The following is an 18234-nucleotide window of genomic DNA, read 5'->3' on the forward strand; positions in this document are numbered from 1 at the left end:
TGGGCTGACTTTGGCCTTAGTTCTGTCATTGATTAGCTATGGATTCTTGGTCAAATCACATGATCCTTCTAAGCTCCAGTTTCATCATTTTACCTTTGGATCCTTTCCAAGGCCTCTTTCAGCTCTAAAATTCTTTGTCTTTAACCTCTGACATCAAGATTTTTTTTCATTTCACTTAGCAGCAGTTGATGGTGTGAAAGTAGAGAATTTTTTTTCTTCTAGTTTTATGCAGGAATAATTGACATAAAGTGCTGTATAAGTTTAAGGTGTATAGTATGATTTAACTTACATTTATCATGAAACGATTACCACAGTAAGTTTAGTGAACATCCATCATTTCGTATATGCACAGCATTAAAGAGATAGAAAACATTTTTTTTCCTATCATTATGTTTTAGTTTCGTGAACATCCAACATTTTATATATGGACAGCTTTAAAGAAGTAGAAAAAATTTTTTCCCTTGCAATGAGAACTGTTAAGGAGAGGATTCACTCTCTTAACAACTTTCATATATAAATACAACAGTGTTAATTATATTTATCATGTTGTACATTTCAACCCTAGTGCTCATTTACCTTATAACTGAAAGTTTGGACCTTTTGACCACTGTCCTCCACTTCTTCCCTCTACCCTCTACCTCTGGTAACCACATACTTGATTTCTTTTCCTATGAGCTTTTTTGTTGGCTTGTTTGTTTTTGAAGTATAACTGACTTACAGCACCATGTTAGTTCTAATACACAGCATAGTGATTTGCTATTTCGATGTGTTTTTAAGTGAGCTTCCCTGGTGGCTCAGGTGGTGAAGAATCCACCTGCAATGCAGGAGACCTGGGTTTGATTCCTGGGTTGGGGTGATACCCTGGAGGAGGGCATGGCAACCCACTCCAGTATTCTTGCCTGGAGAATCCCCATGGACAGAGGAGCCTGGTGGGCTACAATGCATGAGGTCACAAAGGGTAGGACACAACTGAGCGACTAAGCACAGCACAGCACATGTTTTAAAATGATCACCATAATAAGCGTAATTACACTCTGTTACCATACTAAGACACTCTATAATTATTGACTGTATTCCCCACGCTCTACATTTCATACCTGTGACTCATTTATTTTGTAACTGGGAGTTTGCATCTCTTAATTTCCCTGATCTAGTTTTCTCTCCCTCTACACCACTCCCCTCTGGCAACCACCAGTTTGTTCTCTGTATCCATGACTGCTTCTGTTTAGATATGTTTGTTCATTTTACTTTTTTAGGTTACACATATAAGTGAAATCATAAAGTATTTATCTTTCTCTGTCTGACTTATTTCACTTAGTATAATACTCTCTAGGTCCATCCATACGGTCACAAATAGTAAGATTTCATTCTTTTTGATGGCTGAGTAACATTCCATTGTATATATATAAATATATATATACACACACACACACACCCCACATCCATTTATCTATCGATGAGCACTTAAGTTGGTTTCATATCTTGGCTATTGTAAATAATGTTGCACTTAACATGGAGATGCATATATCTTTTTGAATTAGTGTTTTTGTTTTCTTTGAATGAAGACCCAGGAATGAAATTGCTGGATGTTATGGTAGTTCTATTTTTAAGTTTTTGAGGAATCTCTATATTGTTTTGCATTGTGGCTACACCAATTTACATTCTCAGCAACGGTGCATGAGGGTTCCCTTTTCTACACATTGTAACCAGCACTTATTTGTTATCTTTTTAATAAAGTCAGTCAGGTATGAGGTGAGAATTTCTTTAAAAACAGTTTCAAATTGCTGTTTTCATTTGTTAAAGAATCTCTGCTTGCTTCTTCCTTAAGCTTAAGTTTTTTCAAAGAATCATGTATTAGACAGCATGATAAAATAATTTATCACAAAATTGATAATAATATCACATATTTTATAAAGTAGTGATTTTTGACTGTACATGCTATGAAATTTATTACCCTTCATCCCACTCCCAGCTTCCCAAACTCTGGGTTTCCTTGTAGAATTCACATGCATTAAGGAGAATAAATTTAAAGACTTACTTTGAGGGTGAAACTTGAAACTTTTCAAGTATGCCAGTTACAATCTCTGTTTCAATTCCATGTGACTGATGAATTTGTAAACACTGACTCTCAATGTCAGTACAATTTGGTAAACAGCAGAAAAGGGTCACGACTTTATCCATTTATGAAATTTGACTCTTAAAATCATTTCTATTTTTGAAGTATCTAAGTGTTTCTTTTTTGGGTATACACATAGCTCAATAGCTCAACTGTCAGATAAAAAGTATGGTCTTTCAAATGGCTTTTTCTCCTAAAACACTGGCATATAATATTCTCTTCTGTCATGTAAATATATCAGTTTTCTTCTCTGTACTGGTTCACAGAAGAGGTCCTGAAATGACCAGGGAGGAATGTGGGATGTCTGTAGGCTTTAAAAGCTGGTAATATCTCAGTGATCATAACCTGGTCTTAAATATGTGCTTAACACATTGTTGACTGGGGGATTTTTGCAGAAACTAATCCCTGTGGCCATAATACACTATATGTATGTCTCCAGTTAATAACGTGTTGAATAAGAATGGGTCTGGTATTGGTAAGCATGGGCCTGGGATCGTCAGATCCTGGTTCCACCACTTATAAGACTGTGGATGGATGACACCATCTCTCCATTTGCATTTTCTTAAGAACTTTTAAGATATGTACAGAAAAGTGAGCATGTCATGAGAATATAGCTCTGTAATTTTTTTTTTTTTTACAAACCAGACACACTCATGTAATGAGCACATTCACATCCAGAAACAGGACGTTAGAGCACCTAGAAGTTGGGCTGCGTTCCCTTCTGGATACAGCTCCCTAACTCCTACCAAAGATAACTGCTGTCCTGACTCTGACTAGATTAGTTTTGCCTCTTTTTGTACTGAGAAGGACTAAGTACTGGGACTTTCTTGGCAGGTCCAGTGGTTAAGACTTTGCCTTCTAATGTAGCAAGTGTGGATTCGATCCCTCATTGGCGAGCTAAGATGCCACGTGCCTTGTGGCCAAAAAACCCCAAAAATGTAAAACAGAACAATATTGTAACAAATTCAATAAAGACTTAAAAAATTATCCACATCAAAAAAAATCTTAAAAAGTGCTGAAAATAATTGAAATTACCGAACGTGTACTTTTTTCATGTTGGGTCTTCCACTCCGCATTCATTTGTGAGATTACTCCTGCATTGCTGTTGCTGTGTGTAGCTGTAGATCATTCATTCTCATGGCTTTATCATAGTCCGTTGTTTGAATCTCCTCATACTTTCTACTACTGAAGAACATCTGTATTTGTAGGCACTGGCTACTATGACTGCTGCTGCTGCTGCTAAGTCGCTTCAGTCGTGTCCGACTCTGTGCGACCCCATGGACGGCAGCCCACCAGGCTCCCCCGTCCCTGGGATTCTCCAGGCAAGAACACTGGAGTGGGTTGCCATTTCCTTCTCCAATGCATGAAAGTGAAAAGTGAAAGTGAAGTCGCTGAGTTGTGTCCAACTCCTAGCGACCCAATGGACTGCAGCCTACCAGGCTCCTCCATCCATGGGATTTTCCAGGCAAGAGTACTGGAGTGGGGTGCCATTGCCTTCTCCGGCTACTTTGACTAGTTTTGCCATAACCATTTATGTTTATGACTTTTGGGTGTAGGTAGGTGGCGCTAGTGGTAAAGAACTTGCCTGCCAATTCAGGAAACTAGACACAGGGGTTCCATCCATGGGTCGGAAAGATCCCCTGGAGGAAGACATGGCAACCCACTCCAGTATTCTTGCCTGGAGAATTCCACGGACAGAGAATCCTGGTGGGCTACAGTCTATGGGGTCACAGAGTCAGACACAACTAAAGTGGCTTAGCATGCACACTCACATGCCCGGAAGTAGAACTTCTGAGTTGTACGGTGCTATGTTCCGCTTCAGAAGATCATGTCAGCACTGTGGGAGCTGTGATTGCTCTACATTCTTGCCAATACTTACTGTTGTTTATATTTAGCCATCCTGATGAGTATGTGTTTTAAAAATTGGGGATAATAGATTGTACCTTGAAAGGTTGTTGTGAATTCAGTTAAGGTGTTTCTCTTTGCTATCCAATATTAGACTCTTTTTTCGAACCATGGCCATGGACAACCCTTCTGGGCTTCAGTTTCCTTGAGTGTAAATGAGACTGTTGAGCTATAAGTAACCCTTCATGTCCTTTTATTTCTAATAATGCTAAGCTCCGTAGTTGTAGATACTTTGAAGATACGGCACTAGTGAGAACAGATTTCACTATCACTTAAATCTTAGTTCCTGAGCAATTGCCCACCTCTGCATAGGATTGGTCCAAATGATGGTCCTCTTGCCTGTCAGTGAACAGTGCACTTCCTCCCCCAAATTCCAGGTTGCATGTGGTATGTAGGACATGGTACTGACAAACTCATGCCTGGGTGAGTAAGGTCGAAGCATTGCCACCGCACCCCACCCCCCCAAACCCCTGCCAGAATATTCTCTAGGAGGGGAGTAACCTCACTCCTCACTTCGTCTGTCTATAGGGTTGCTATTGACTGCATTGAGTGAATCATCAAGTTTATTTTTGTCATCAATTATATGACTGGTCTTGTGCTGGATAGGAGCTTTGCATAGAAAAGATGTATGGCCTGTCTAGGAGACCAAAATCCTCAGAAGAGTGTGATGGTTAAGATGGTGGGCTCGAGGGGCTTCCCTGGTGGTCCAGTGGTTAAGACTCTGTGCTCCCAGTGAGGGGGCGCAGGTTGGATCCCTGGTCAGGGAACTAAGATCTCACATGCCATATGGCATGCTACAAAAAAAAATAATAATAAAACTGGTGGACTCAAAGAGTCAGACAGTCTGGGTTTTTATTTCTTTATCACTACTCTGTGGCTGCTGCTGTTACCCTCATTGAGAATTTAATAAAGTCTGACTCCAGAACCCCAGTTTCTTAACTATATGACCTTACTCTTCTGCAAGTTTAATTTCCTTATCAAAAAAAAAAAATGAGGATAACAAAAACACCTAGCTCCCAGGAATGCGGTGAAGTGAGATTGTTTATGTGAAGTAGCAGAGTGTCCAACCCATAGTGAATATGCAGTGGCTTATTGTTATTTTGTTGTTTTATGATGGAAAGAATCATTTTAAAGTTCCCATGGGATGGATAATAGGATTGTGGAGAGGAGGTTGCTGTTAAATAAGTGAAGGTTTCGTTTATGATTTTAGGTCCTGTCTGCAGCGTGTGTGTCTCATCTTTTGGAGCGAGAGCCGTGACAATCTTCAGTGGCTTCCTGGTGGCAGGAGGCCTGATGTTGAGCAGTTTTGCCCCCAATATCTACTTTCTGTTTTTTTCCTATGGCATTGTTGTAGGTAAGAAATCTGGTCACTATGACGCTTTTCTAAGCTTTGAGAGTTAAATATCGTTTTAATGAATGACGTTAATGTAAGGAGTGAAAATGCTCAGGAATAATTCACTTTCAACCACCACTTCGCCAAAAATTGTTGCTTTAATGAAATGCCCACCCAGTGAATTACAGTATTTCAAGGGATAAGTGTGTTTTAACAACGCACATTATGTTTTCTTGCAAGGCATGGGAAGGGTTTTTTAAATTTTAGCACTCGTCTCTCTAGCACAACAAAGGAAAAGAGAGAGGAAAGAGTGAAACTTAGGTGTCACTGACACCTGCCACTTCTCACTGATGTGGGAAGTGGTCCCTTTCATATCGGTTGGTTGAACAGGGCTGTGTTGAACTGTTTGTGTTCTAAACATCCTGCTGTTCCGCAGTAGCTATCACCAGGGCCTCAATCACAAGGTCATAGCAGAAGTAAAAAGTAGATTTTCAAGTACATCAGAATAATGATTGTTTTTGTGGAAGATAAGGCATGAGCAGATAAAACCGAGTGGTTGATGATGATCTTGGTTATAGGAGAGGAAGGGGTACAGGACTCAGGGCCTGAGAACACTGACAGTTTTGGGGGAAATACTTTTGTGATGTATTATACTTGTTGTATTCTGTGTTAAACATCACCAGACTCATGATTCCTAGGAGCTGTTGGCAGGGAATTTTTTAAAAACACCAGCTTTCCAAGTTTCTTCTGAATATCTGAAAGACTTAATTACTTTTCCTTCTAAATATTAAAAACGTATTTTGTAAATCAAATAGTCACTTTCAAATGTATCGTCTCTGTAAATCCAAACGTTCAGCTATTAGATTTTTTTTAAAAACAATACACCAGTGTTATATAAATTGGAGGGGAATCGTAGTTGAAATATAGTGTAGGCAGAAGTTCTAGTTTTTCATGTTAAGTTTGAACAAATAGAAATGTGTATTAGTCACGTAGAAATATTTTATTATTCATTTATTTCTTATTTTTGGCCATGCCACACAGCCAGCACGTTCTTAGTCTCCTGACCAGGGATGGAACCTGGGTTCTTACCAGTAAAAGCGCAGAGTCCTAACCACTGGACCACCAGGGAATTCCTTAAATATTATATTTTAGATTGTAAAAATATTATGCCCACTCTTATTATCTAGTAAAATGTAATTGAATATTTGTTTAAGTAATGAAATGGTTAAGAGTTATATTTGAGTTATAATCAGAGGAACATAAGTTATACATCTATAGGAAGATTGACATTTTCCAAATGAAATTCCAGCAAAAGGCTAACCAACCTCAAACATTTGATGTAAAGAATGGGTTATTCCTGATTAACATGTTTTTGCTTTACTGTCAGAAAAGTTACAACACATTTGATTAATGTATGTTGAGAGCCTGTTTTCTAGACAGGAGTTCTATAGTGCCATCTATATGACATTGGTTCAGAAGTGGTGCCAAAATTCTTAGAACACAGCGTATTTGGGTGGAGGAAGACGTGCCTGCCAATGCTGACACAGCTAATTAATAGGAGGAGAGGCTGCAAGGGAATAGACTGGAACAGGGGGAAGATCTCATCACTACATGTGGCAGCAAAGGAAAGAGCACAGCTGGGCCGGACATGACCCACACAGGGACTATAGTTAAGGATTTTGGTGTATAAGACTTCAGAGACAAATTCCAGCAAAATGGCTGGTTTGAGTCAAACCTGAAAGAACCTAATTTTGTTGACAACCAATATTCTTCTTTTTCACATAGGAATATTTCCCTAATAATAAATGATGGAAATAATAACCTCTAATATCTGAGTTCATACTGTGTGTTCAGCTCTGTGCTTTATATGCTTCCCTGGTGACTCAGTGGTAAAGAATCTGCCTGCCAAGCAGGAGATAGGGTTAGATTCCTGGGTCAGGAAGATGCCCTGGAGAAGGAAATGGCAACCCACTCCAATGGTCTTGCCTGGGAAATCCCATGAACAGAGGAACCTGGCAGGCTCCACGGGGTCACAGAGAGTCAGACATGACTTAGTGACAAACAACAACACCGACAGCTGTACGCTAAGCTCTGTGCTTTATATGATCTCATTCAGTCTTCATATGAACACATTTTACAGACAGGGAAAGTGAAGCTCAATGAAGTGAGATTACTAACTAAAGCTGCAAAGCTGGGAGACTTGGGGTTAAATCCATTCCATCTGACATCAGGTCCTAACCTCTTCTACGTGTTTGTAATTGTTTTTAATGCTTTTAGAACTCTTAAAGTTTATTTTGAATTTAACTCCATACTCAGATTCTACTCAGATCATAATCTAAATAAGTAGGTTACTTGTTAGTTCTTTGAGAACAGGTTATATATGTGATATTTTATATTACCTAATCACTATAGTGTTTATATTACAGTTTAAACCTGTACATGCAAATATGATTATCTCTGGTGTAAAATTTGAAAATATTCATTGAATAGTCATCTTGAATTCTTTTCTAAAATCATGAAAATAAAAATATTGCTATTTGTGCATGGACATTTGATTACTCCTTGTAGGACAAACCCCTTTTAACATAGAAAATTAAATCATTATGTTATTGGTATGATTTGGGCATTTTCTCCAAAATTTTGGACTAAGCATTTAAAATTTCGTGGGGTTTTATGTCTCACATGATTTCAGAGTTAAGGTATAGCCTTTGTGAGTACATATCCAAAGTTGTCACTGACTTAAAAAAAATGATCTAAAGTGGGTGATACCATAGTATTTGTATTACCATAGATAAAAATGAATTTTTAAAAAGAAAAAATGTGAGTGTAGATTGTCCAAGATTTTATGTGCATTTGATTGTTGGAAGCATATCTAAGGGTATATAGAAAGACAGAGACAAAATTAAGTAACCCCTATAATTAAATTTCAAATTTTCTGTGGCAATGGAAAGGGCTTTATCAACCAGTACAACTGATTTTGATTTGGCTAATGGTGTTGTAACCTTTCAGTAGCTAATCCTGTTCCCTCTCCTCCGTGAATCCATGATCTTCTATTCATTAGATAGGATTTGATACTTTTCTTGATTTATTCTGGGATTCCCTGATGGCACAGACAGTAAAGAGTCTGCCTGTAATGCAGGAGACCCGGTTTGATTCCTGAGTCAGGAAGATCCCCTGGAGAAGGAAATGGCAACCAAGTCCAGTATTCTTGCCTGGAAAGTCCCATGGACAGAGGAGCCTGGCCAACTACAGTCCATAGGTCGCAAAGAGTCAGACACGACTGAGCGACTTCACTTTCACTTTTTGATTTAGCCTGCTGGCTGCTGCTGGTGGTTGACTTGCAGATGTTCCACATGGCTTTCTCCACTATGGTAACTTTTACTCCCCTGGGCAAAGAGCAATGTAGAAAGAAGGTTATGCCAAATATCATGTACATGGGCTTCTCATGTGGCACCAGTGGTAAAGGGCCGCCTGCCAATGCAGGAAACACGAGAGACTCAGTTTCAGTCTCTGGGTCAGGAAGTTTCCCCGGAGTAGGAAATGGGAACCTACTCCAATATTCTTGCCTGGAGAATTCCAGTGACAGAGGAGCTTGGTGGGCTGCAGTTCATAGGCTTGCAGAGTCGAACATGACTGAGCTCCCTCAAGTGCCCACACTGCTGTTGAATCTATAAGCACCTTAGTGCTCCAATTAAATATTAGGAACTGGGTAAATAACTGTATGATGTGCCCATGGACTCAGTGGACTCACTGTGAGCAAGACCAGAGCCATGATCCCATATATTCCCTGGCTCCCATGAGATCCCACTCTAAGGGGAGGCCATGTAAGTGCCCCAGGCCCCTAGCTAACAGTGCCATTTCCTGTATCCTACCCTGCTCAAAGGCATCCCACTTTCTCTAGTGTATGATATCTAAATAAGTGATTGTAGTTCTCTTTGGGGAATGATCCAAGATGTTATTATCTATATATTTGTCATAGTGTGTTTTGCAATGTCTTTCCTTCTGGAATCCTGGCCTCTCCTTCACGTAATGGAACCTGGGGCAGAAAACACGTCTATGGGGACTTCTCTGGCACTCCAGGGATTAAGACTCTGCACTTCCATTGCAGAAGGACAGAGTTCAATCCCTGTCCAGGGAACTAAGATCCTACATGCAGCATGGCCAAAACATAAAAACAAAAACAGTCACAAGTCTGATTAAAAAAAGAGCAAAACAAGCTATGTCTGAAGATTGTATATGACTCTGATTTGGCAGCAGATTCTGAATCTCTGTGGCTAGGAGAAAATTATAAGCTCAGGGAGAGAGCACTGAGCTTTGGGTCAGGAGATACAGGTTCTGTGAGTTTGTGCAAAGCCCTTGATCTCCAATAGTGACTGTCTCCTCATCTGTGAAGGCAAACTAAGAAACCTGCATCACACAGGTCTTGTAAGGACTAGGAGAAATCAGGCAAAATAAAAATAAGATATATAAGAGTGTTGAGTTGGATTTCAACAGCAAAAAATCAGTTGAATTTTCATTTCAATAATTATTTTGTAATTTCCATTTTAAATAATTAAAATTTTTTCAAGTTTTAATTTCAATAATTAAAAAGTCACTCACTGTAGTAATAATTGGACCTCTTTGCTGGCAGATTATTAACAGTTCATATCATGATTGACTTCTTTGTGGTTTTATTTTGTCAGTAAGCTCAGAGTATAGGGCTCATAGAATATTCGTGGGATAAAGAAATGGGAATTTAATGAACAATGACACTTTCATCTGTTCCCATTGAAAGCAGAGTATCCAGTTGAAAAGGAAGTGACAGGAAATTATAACACAGTCTAAACTTACAAGTTGAGACTGCGTATTATGAATTCTTTTGAAAAAACAAGAAAGATTCAGTCTGACGATAACATATATTGAGCACCCATTCTGTGCAGTATTCTAAGCATTTTCCTTCATCTGGAATGAACCAGATGGTCTCTTGAAAAAGCAGTATGGCATACACAGGAGCAAGCAGTAACAAGCCCAGGCTCTGGGGTTGGACCATGCGGGTTAATCTTATCTTACTCACTTGCTAGCTGCATGGATGACAGACAAGTTGCATATTGTTTTCTCATTTTTTGAACGGAATATATCAATAGTATCTACCTTAGAAGGTTTTGTGGATGGATGAGTATTTTGCCAAAAGTTCTCACTTTCGTCTCAGGTTCAAAGGATTTGTTAACAAATAAGCCACTCGTTATATACAAATAAGTAATACAGATATTTATTAGAATTATCTAGCTTACTTTCAATATGCTAAGATTAAAAGAAAAGAGGAATAGAGCAGAGGATACATCACCAAATTAAATTTTGACCAACATCCAGAGTTAATCAGCGCTGAGAAGTACCGTGCCACTGCACATCTGGAGTCCCATTGGGAAAGGGTCTCAGGCAGCGCATCCACTCCGTGGGTGAGACCTCAAAGATTGCAGTTTGGGGTTCCTGCTTATAATCCCAGGATGGTAGCAAACTGATATCATCCTTAATCTGTGACCAAATTGCAGCTCTGGTTTCCTGTAAGTGCTGTTTGTTTTGTTATGTAAAACTTGGAATGTAGGTAAGCCTGGGGCTTAGTTAGCCAGGCCCCCTCCAGGGGTTCAACAATCGCAGGATTTCTCCCCCATCTTATCTATGGTGCTGCAAGTCCTGCACTCACAGCAGGCAGTCACTCACAGTCACTCTCAGGTAGGACAGTATCCAGGTAGGTTAGAAGCAAGGTCAGAGGCCTGCTCTGCTTTGTCTCTGAAACCTAAACAAGACTATTTTTTAAATTTCCCTAACAATGAGTTTTCCAAATTTGCTGGCATATTGAGTGCAGCACTTTCAGGATTTGAAATAGCTCAACTGGAATTCCGTCACCTCCACTAGCTTTGTTCGTAGTGTTGCTTTCTAAGGCCCACTTGACTTCACATTCCAGGATGTCTGGCTCTAGGTCAGTGATCACACCATCGTGATTATCTGGGTTGTGAAGATCTTTTTTATACAGTTCTTCTGTGTATTCTTGACACCTCTTCTTAATATCTTTTGCTTCTGTTAGGTCCATACCATTTCTGTCCTTTATCGAGCCCATTTTTGCATGAAATGTTCCCTTGGTATCTCTAATTTTCTTGAAGAGATCTCTAGTCTTCCCCATTCTGTTGTTTTCCTCTATTTCCTTGCACTGATTGCTGAGGAAGGCTTTCTTATCTCTCCTTGCTATTCTTTGGAACTCTGCATTCTAATGGGAATATTTTTCCTTTTCTCCTTTGCTTTTCACTTCTCTTCTTTTCATAGCTATTTGATTGGCCTCCTCTGACAGCCATTTTGCTTTTTTGCATTTCTTTTCCATGGGGATGGTCTTGATCCCTGTCTTCTGTACAATGTCACAGACCTCAGTCCCTAGTTCATCAGGTATTCTTTCTATCAGATCTAGTCCCTTAAATCTATTTCTCACTTCCACTGTAAAATCATAAGGGATTTGATTTAGGTCATACCTGAATGGTCTAGTGGTTTTCCCTACTTTCTTCAACTGAAGTCTGAATTTGGCAATAAGGAGTTCATGATCTGAGCCACAGTCAGCTCCAGGTCTTGTTTTTGCTGACTGTATAGAGCTTCTCCATCTTTGGCTGCAAAGAATACAATCAGTCTGATTTTGGTGTTGACCCTCTGATGATGTCCATGTGTAGAGTCCTCTCTTGTGTTGTTAGAAGAGGGTGTTTTCTATGACCAGTGCATTCTCTTGGCAAAACTCTCTTAGCCTTTGCCCTGCTTCATTCATTTGAGAATGCTCAAACTACTGCACAATTGCACTCATCTCACATGCTAGTAAAGTAATGCTCAAAATTCTCCAAGCCAGGCTTCAGCAATACATGAACCGTGAACTTCCAGATGTTCAAGTTGGTTTTAGAAAAGGCAGAGGAAGCAGAGATCAAATTGCCAACATCTGCTGGATCATGGAAAAAGCAAGAGAGTTCCAGAGAAACATCTATTTCTGCTTTATTGACTATGCCAAAGCCTTTGACTGTGTGGATCACAATGAACTGTGGAAAATTCTGAAAGAGGTGGGCATGCCAGACTACCTGACCTGCCTCTTGAGAAACCTATATGCAGGTCAGGAAGCAACAGTTAGAACTGCACATGGAACAGCAGACTGGTTCCAAATAGGAAAAGGAGTATGTCAAGGCTGTATATTGTCACCCTGCTTATTTAACTTATGTGCAGAGTACATCATGAGAAATGCTGGACTGGAAGAAGCACAAGCTGGAATCAAGATTGCCGGGAGAAATATCAATAACCTCAGATATGCAGATGACACCACCCTTATGGCAGAAAGTGAAGAGGAACTCAAAAGCCTCTTGATGAAAGTGAAAGAGGAGAGTGAAAAAGTTGGCTCTAAGCTCAACATTCAGAAAACTAAGATCGTGGCATCCAGTCCCATCACTTCATGGGAAATAGATGGGGAAACAGTGGAAACAGTGTCAGACTTTATTTTTGGGGGCTCCAAAATCATTGCAGATGGTGATTGCAGCCATGAAATTAAAAAGCGCTTACTCCTTAGAAGGAAAGTTATGACCAACCTAGACAGCATATTACAAATCAGAGACATTACTTTGCCAAAAAATGTCCGACTAGTCAAGGCTATGGTTTTTCCTGTCGTCATGTATGGATGTGAGAGTTGGACTGTGAAGAAAGCTGAGCATCGAAGAATTGATGCCTTTGAACTGTGGTGTTGGAGAAGACTCTTGAGAGTCCCTTGGACTGCAAGGAGATCCAACCAGTCCATCCTAAAGGAGACCAGTCCTGGGTGTTCATTGGAAGGACTGATGCTGAGGCTGAAACTCCAATACTGTGGCCACCTCACGTGAAGAGGTGACTCATTAGAAAAGACCCTGATGCTGGGAGGGATTGGGGGCAGGAGGAGAAGGGGATGACAGAGGATGAGATGGCTGGATGGCATCACCGACTCGATGCACATGAGTTTGGGTGAACTCCGGGAGTTGGTGATGGACAGGGAGGCCTGCCGTGCTGCGATTCATGGGGTCGCAAAGAGTCAGACGCAACTGAGTGACTGAACTGAACTGAACTGAACAATGAGTTAATGAAATAAGTATTGGTTAGCATAACCATCCTTATCAGTTTTGTGACCTTGGAAAATTATTTAACCTCTCTGAGCAGTTCCGTTTGTATTTCTTAAGAAATGAGACTAACAAGACTTCTCAGAGTTATTGTGACTATTCATGAAATAAGGTGTGTAGAGAGGCACAAAGGTGTTTAATGCATACTTGTTCTGATTTCCTTATATTCCTTTCTAAGGAAAGACCTTTCTAAGACCTCTTAGTTTAAGACCACAGCAGTAGATTTTTGCAACTGAAGAAGCTCTATTGAATCAGAAATATTTGTATAACAGATTAAATAATATGAAGAAATTAATGTTATGTAGAAGGAAATGGCAACCCACTCCAGCGTACTTGCCTGGAGAATCCCAGGGATGGAGGAGCCTGGTGGGCTGCCCTCTCTGGGGTCGCACAGAGTCGGACACGACTGAAGCGACTTAGCAGCAATAGCAGCAGCAGCAGCAGTATGTTTATAATGTAAAACATCAAAAATAATACTTATGTGTATTAGTTAGCATAATTCTGTTTTACCATTTAAAAAAAATACCGTTTTGAAAATAGAAGATTCTCTTGTTTGGTGTTTGTAGCTGGAATAAAATGACAGCTTGCTTGGTTTTCAAGTGGCTCTATGTCACACTGCCAACAAACCCAGTAATTCAGGCTCCTGTTTTCTCAATAACTTTCCTAAAATCAGGAAAATCAGGGACTTCCCTGGAGGCACTCTATGCTTCCAGTGCAGAGGATGCAGGTTCCATCCGTGGTCGGGGAGCTAAGATCCCACAGGCTGTGCAGCCAAAAAACATAAAACAGAAGCAATACTGTAAGAAATTCATTACAGACTTTAAAAATGGTCTTCAAAAAAAAAAAAATTAGAAAAAAGAAAGTGTAGTGGGAGATGGGAAGGAGTGGGAGCAGGGACCGCAATATTCCATTAATGAATTGCTCAAGCTTCTTCCCAATTAATTTTCTTTGCTTTTCTGAAAAGCACAGCTGAAAAAATCAATTTTTTTCAGTCTCTTTTCTTTATATTATACTGATACTTGGCTACCCGATTACTGTTTTCTTAATAATATCTTCTCGATTTTGGAAAAATTCAATTTTCTCTTCCTTCATTTTCTTGGTCATATCTTCATGGTCCATTGAGCTTGAGGAGGGCATAGCCCACATTCATAGACAATCTCATTCCCCTCTAGGGATGGCAAATTAGGTAAAGGTCATTTTCTGGATATTCACTTTAGCAGTTAGACTTTTATAAGCCTTTTTTGGTTTGTTTTTAATGGTTATGCCATTAAAGATCTTCTTTTGTCTCTCGTGGATGTTCAGTTATAATAAGGAACTCTGATTTTCTAATTAGTCTGAGGCTATATAGCTATGTAATTCCATAATACTCAGGTGAAAACTAAAAAAATATATCAGTATAATGTCTATTTCAGGATATTTTATTATAGTCCAAGCACAGATATGAAAATATTTTACATTTTTTAAATGTCTCTTAATCTTTGCAACTATCCTATGAGATTGTTTTAAAGATAGGGAAACTGAAAGTCACACAGCCAGTTAAGTGTTAGAGTTGAGATTTGAATCTATACCTGCTTGATCCCAAACCTGTGCTTTTGACCAGCTAATATTATGTTCAGAGTACTCATGTTAAGCATATAAAGTTTGTGCTTTAATCAAGTCAGTGTCAAAACCACATGCCTGTATAAAACCATGCCAATCAGAAAGCTAGGCAGTTGCTTAAACTTTTAAACTTTTTCTATGCAGATGTTTTAGGCTAGAAGCATAACCAGTAATTATATTTGGATGCTCTATACTTATCTTTTTTAGCATCTGAAGGTCCATTCTCACAGATTCATTTCTTTTTTTTTTTTTTTAATTTTAAAATTGTTTATTTTCCAGTTTTTTTTTTTTTTTTTAAATTAAAAAAATTTCAGGTATACACGTGCTCCCCATCCTGAACCCTCCTCCCCCCCCTCCCCATACCATCCCCTGGGCCGTCCCAGCGCACCAGCCCCAAGCATCCAGCATCGCACTGAACCTGGACTGGCATCTTGTTTCATACATGACATTTCACGTGTTTCAATGCCATTCTCCCAAATCTTCCCACCCTCTCCCTCTCCCACAGAGTCCATAAGACTGCTCCATACATCAGTGTCTCTTTTGCTGTCTCGTATACAGGGTTATCATTACCATCTTTCTAAATTCCATATATATGCGTTAGTATACTGTATTTATGTTTTTCCTTCTGGCTTACTTCACTCTGTATAATAGGCTCCAGTTTCATCCACCTCATTAGAACTGATTCAAATGTATTCTTTTTAATGGCTGAGTAATACTCCATTGTGTATATGTACCACAGCTTTCTTATCCATTCATCTGCTGATGGACATCTAGGTAGCTTCCATGTCCTGGCTATTATAAACAGTGCTGCGATGAACATTGGGGTACACGTGTCTCTTTCCCTTCTGGTTTCCTCAGTGTGTATGCCAAGCAGTGGGATTGCTGGATCATAAGGCAGTTCTATTTCCAGTTTTTTTAAGGAATCTCCACACTGTTCTCCATAGTGGCTGTACTAGTTTGCATTCCCACCAACAGTGTAAGAGGGTTCCCTTTTCTCCACACCCTCTCCAGCATTTATTATTTGTAGACTTTTGGATCGCAGCCATTCTGACTGGCGTGAAATGGTACCTCATAGTGGTTTTGATTTGCATTTCTCAGATTCATTTCTAAAAGTAAATATTTCTGGAATTCTGTATGCAATTGCCTATCTTAACCTTTGATCAAGATGATAAATCCTACTGGCTCAGCTATTTTAAGAGGTGCTCAGGTGCTTGTTTCAGAACATGGAGAGGGGGCATTCTCCCAAATGACCAAGAGACAAGTCCTTACACGTGGTGACCAGCTGTTCTAGTTTGCCCAGGATGAAGGGTTTTCCAGGATATCAGACTTCTAGTGGCCAAGCTGAGAAAGTCTTAGGTGCTACCCCTGACCCTTGTTTCATATGTAGAATCTGGATTCTCTAACTTGACCCTCGTCACTTTTGAAGATTGCTGTATTAAAATGAACTAGTACTAAACCATTTCCTTTTTGTAAAGATAATACTGCAGGGAGAAATTTTCATATGTAAGTACAGGGGCTCGATAGATGTCCGTTAAGTTAGGTATATACAAAGATATGCATATAATGAAAGAATAGTTTAAAATAATTCATAAACAATTTTCAAACTGTGTGCACAATTTCCAATATTTTGTTGCTTGTCCTCCTAAAATAAATGAAAATTCCATTCAGTTATATAGTCTTGTGATATACATATCTCTTATCAGTTTAATTGGTCTGGGTGTTTTTTAGTTGTAGATAAGGACTAAGAAAACTGAAGGGGACTTCCCTGGTGGTGTAGTGGCTAAGACTCAGTGCTCCCAATGCAAGGAGATGAGGTTTGATCCCTGGTCAAAAATCTAGATCCCAAGTGCTGCAACTAAGACCCAGCACAACTAAATAAATAAATACAAAATTTTTTTTTAATTTAAGAAAAATGAGAAAATGAGGCTGTTTAGTAAGATTTGCTCAGACCATCACACTATAATGCATACAAGTTGTAAATCCTTTTTTCAAACCATATAATTCTAATTCTGTATTTCTAATGATTCTATCCTGTTACATGAATTATTGTGAAATAAAATAATCTTTAATATTTTTTAAGCTAAGATGTATTTTCTGGCCTAACTTAAAAAAATCAGCACAATTTAGTTGGAAAGCAGACATCAGTTCAGTTCAGTTCAGTCTCTCAGTCGTGTCCGACTCTTTGTGACCCCATGAATCGCAGCACGCCAGGCCTCCCTGTCCATCACCAACTTCCGGAGTTCACTCAGACTCACGTCCATCCAGTCAGTGATGCCATCCGGCCACCTCATCCTCTGTGGTCCCCTTCTCCTCCTGCCCCCAATCCCTCCCAGCATCAGAGTCTTTTCCAATGAGTCAACTCTTCGCATGAGGTGGCCAAAGTACTGGAGTTTCAGCTTCAGCATCATTCCCTCCAAAGAAATCCCAGGGCTGATCTCCTTCAGAATGGACTGGTTGGATCTCCTTGCAGTCCAAGGGACTCTCAAGAGTCTTCTCCAACACCACAGTTCAAAAGCATCAATTCTGGGAGGGCGGGACCAACCTGCGGTGGGCGAGGCCGGCGGGGCCGCGCTGCGGCGCGCTTCCGGGTATCCCCGGCAGAGGGCGCCGGCCGCCGCGCCCCACGCGGAGTCAGAAAGAATTTTTCTTAAAAAAAAAAACAAAAAAAACAAAAGCATCAATTCTTCAGTGCTCAGCCTTCTTCACAGTCCAACTCTCACATCCACACATGAGATACTTTAAAATATATATATATTCACACACAAGCATGCATGTATGTAGTTTGTGTATGTTTGTTACATGAATAGAGAAAATGAGACAAAGAGAGGAAGAGAAAAATGCAAGAAAGAGTGACAGCCAGAGTAAGAATAGACAGAAATGGTTGAAATTAGCCAATGTAACTTAAAATTGGGAATTCAAATAAGGTTGATGGGAAAAAGAAGAAGAATAACTTTAACACTGTGCCAGGCTCAGACCTGGAACCAGAAGGCTCAAATGATTAAGACACAGCCTGCCCTCAGGTAGTGGCTTGGCTCATTGTCTAGTTGGGGGACGAGACTTGTAAATATGTAACTCGTAACATAGTAAAATTAAGTGCAGTAATAAAATGAAAGCAACATTCGGTGCAGGTATAGTATGTCATG

At 39.7% G+C, this 18234-nt stretch overlaps 1 protein-coding gene across 3 annotated transcripts in view; it reads left to right on the forward strand.

Annotated features, from left to right (window-relative positions):
* SLC16A9 (solute carrier family 16 member 9) overlaps positions 1 to 18234 on the forward strand; it is an 86350-nt gene that overhangs the window by 47960 nt on the left and 20156 nt on the right. For 2 of the 3 annotated variants that reach the window (XM_070364575.1, XM_070364576.1), the window contains exon 3: positions 5232 to 5375. The exons of the other annotated variant lie outside the window; for it this stretch is intronic. In XM_070364575.1, coding sequence (XP_070220676.1) covers positions 5232 to 5375 — 144 coding nt within the window. The remainder of the gene's footprint in view (positions 1 to 5231; positions 5376 to 18234) is intronic. 3 annotated transcript variants of the gene reach the window in all.

This window comes from Bos mutus, chromosome 28 (genome assembly GCF_027580195.1).
Source record: "Bos mutus isolate GX-2022 chromosome 28, NWIPB_WYAK_1.1, whole genome shotgun sequence".
Taxonomy (NCBI): Eukaryota; Metazoa; Chordata; class Mammalia; order Artiodactyla; family Bovidae; genus Bos; species Bos mutus.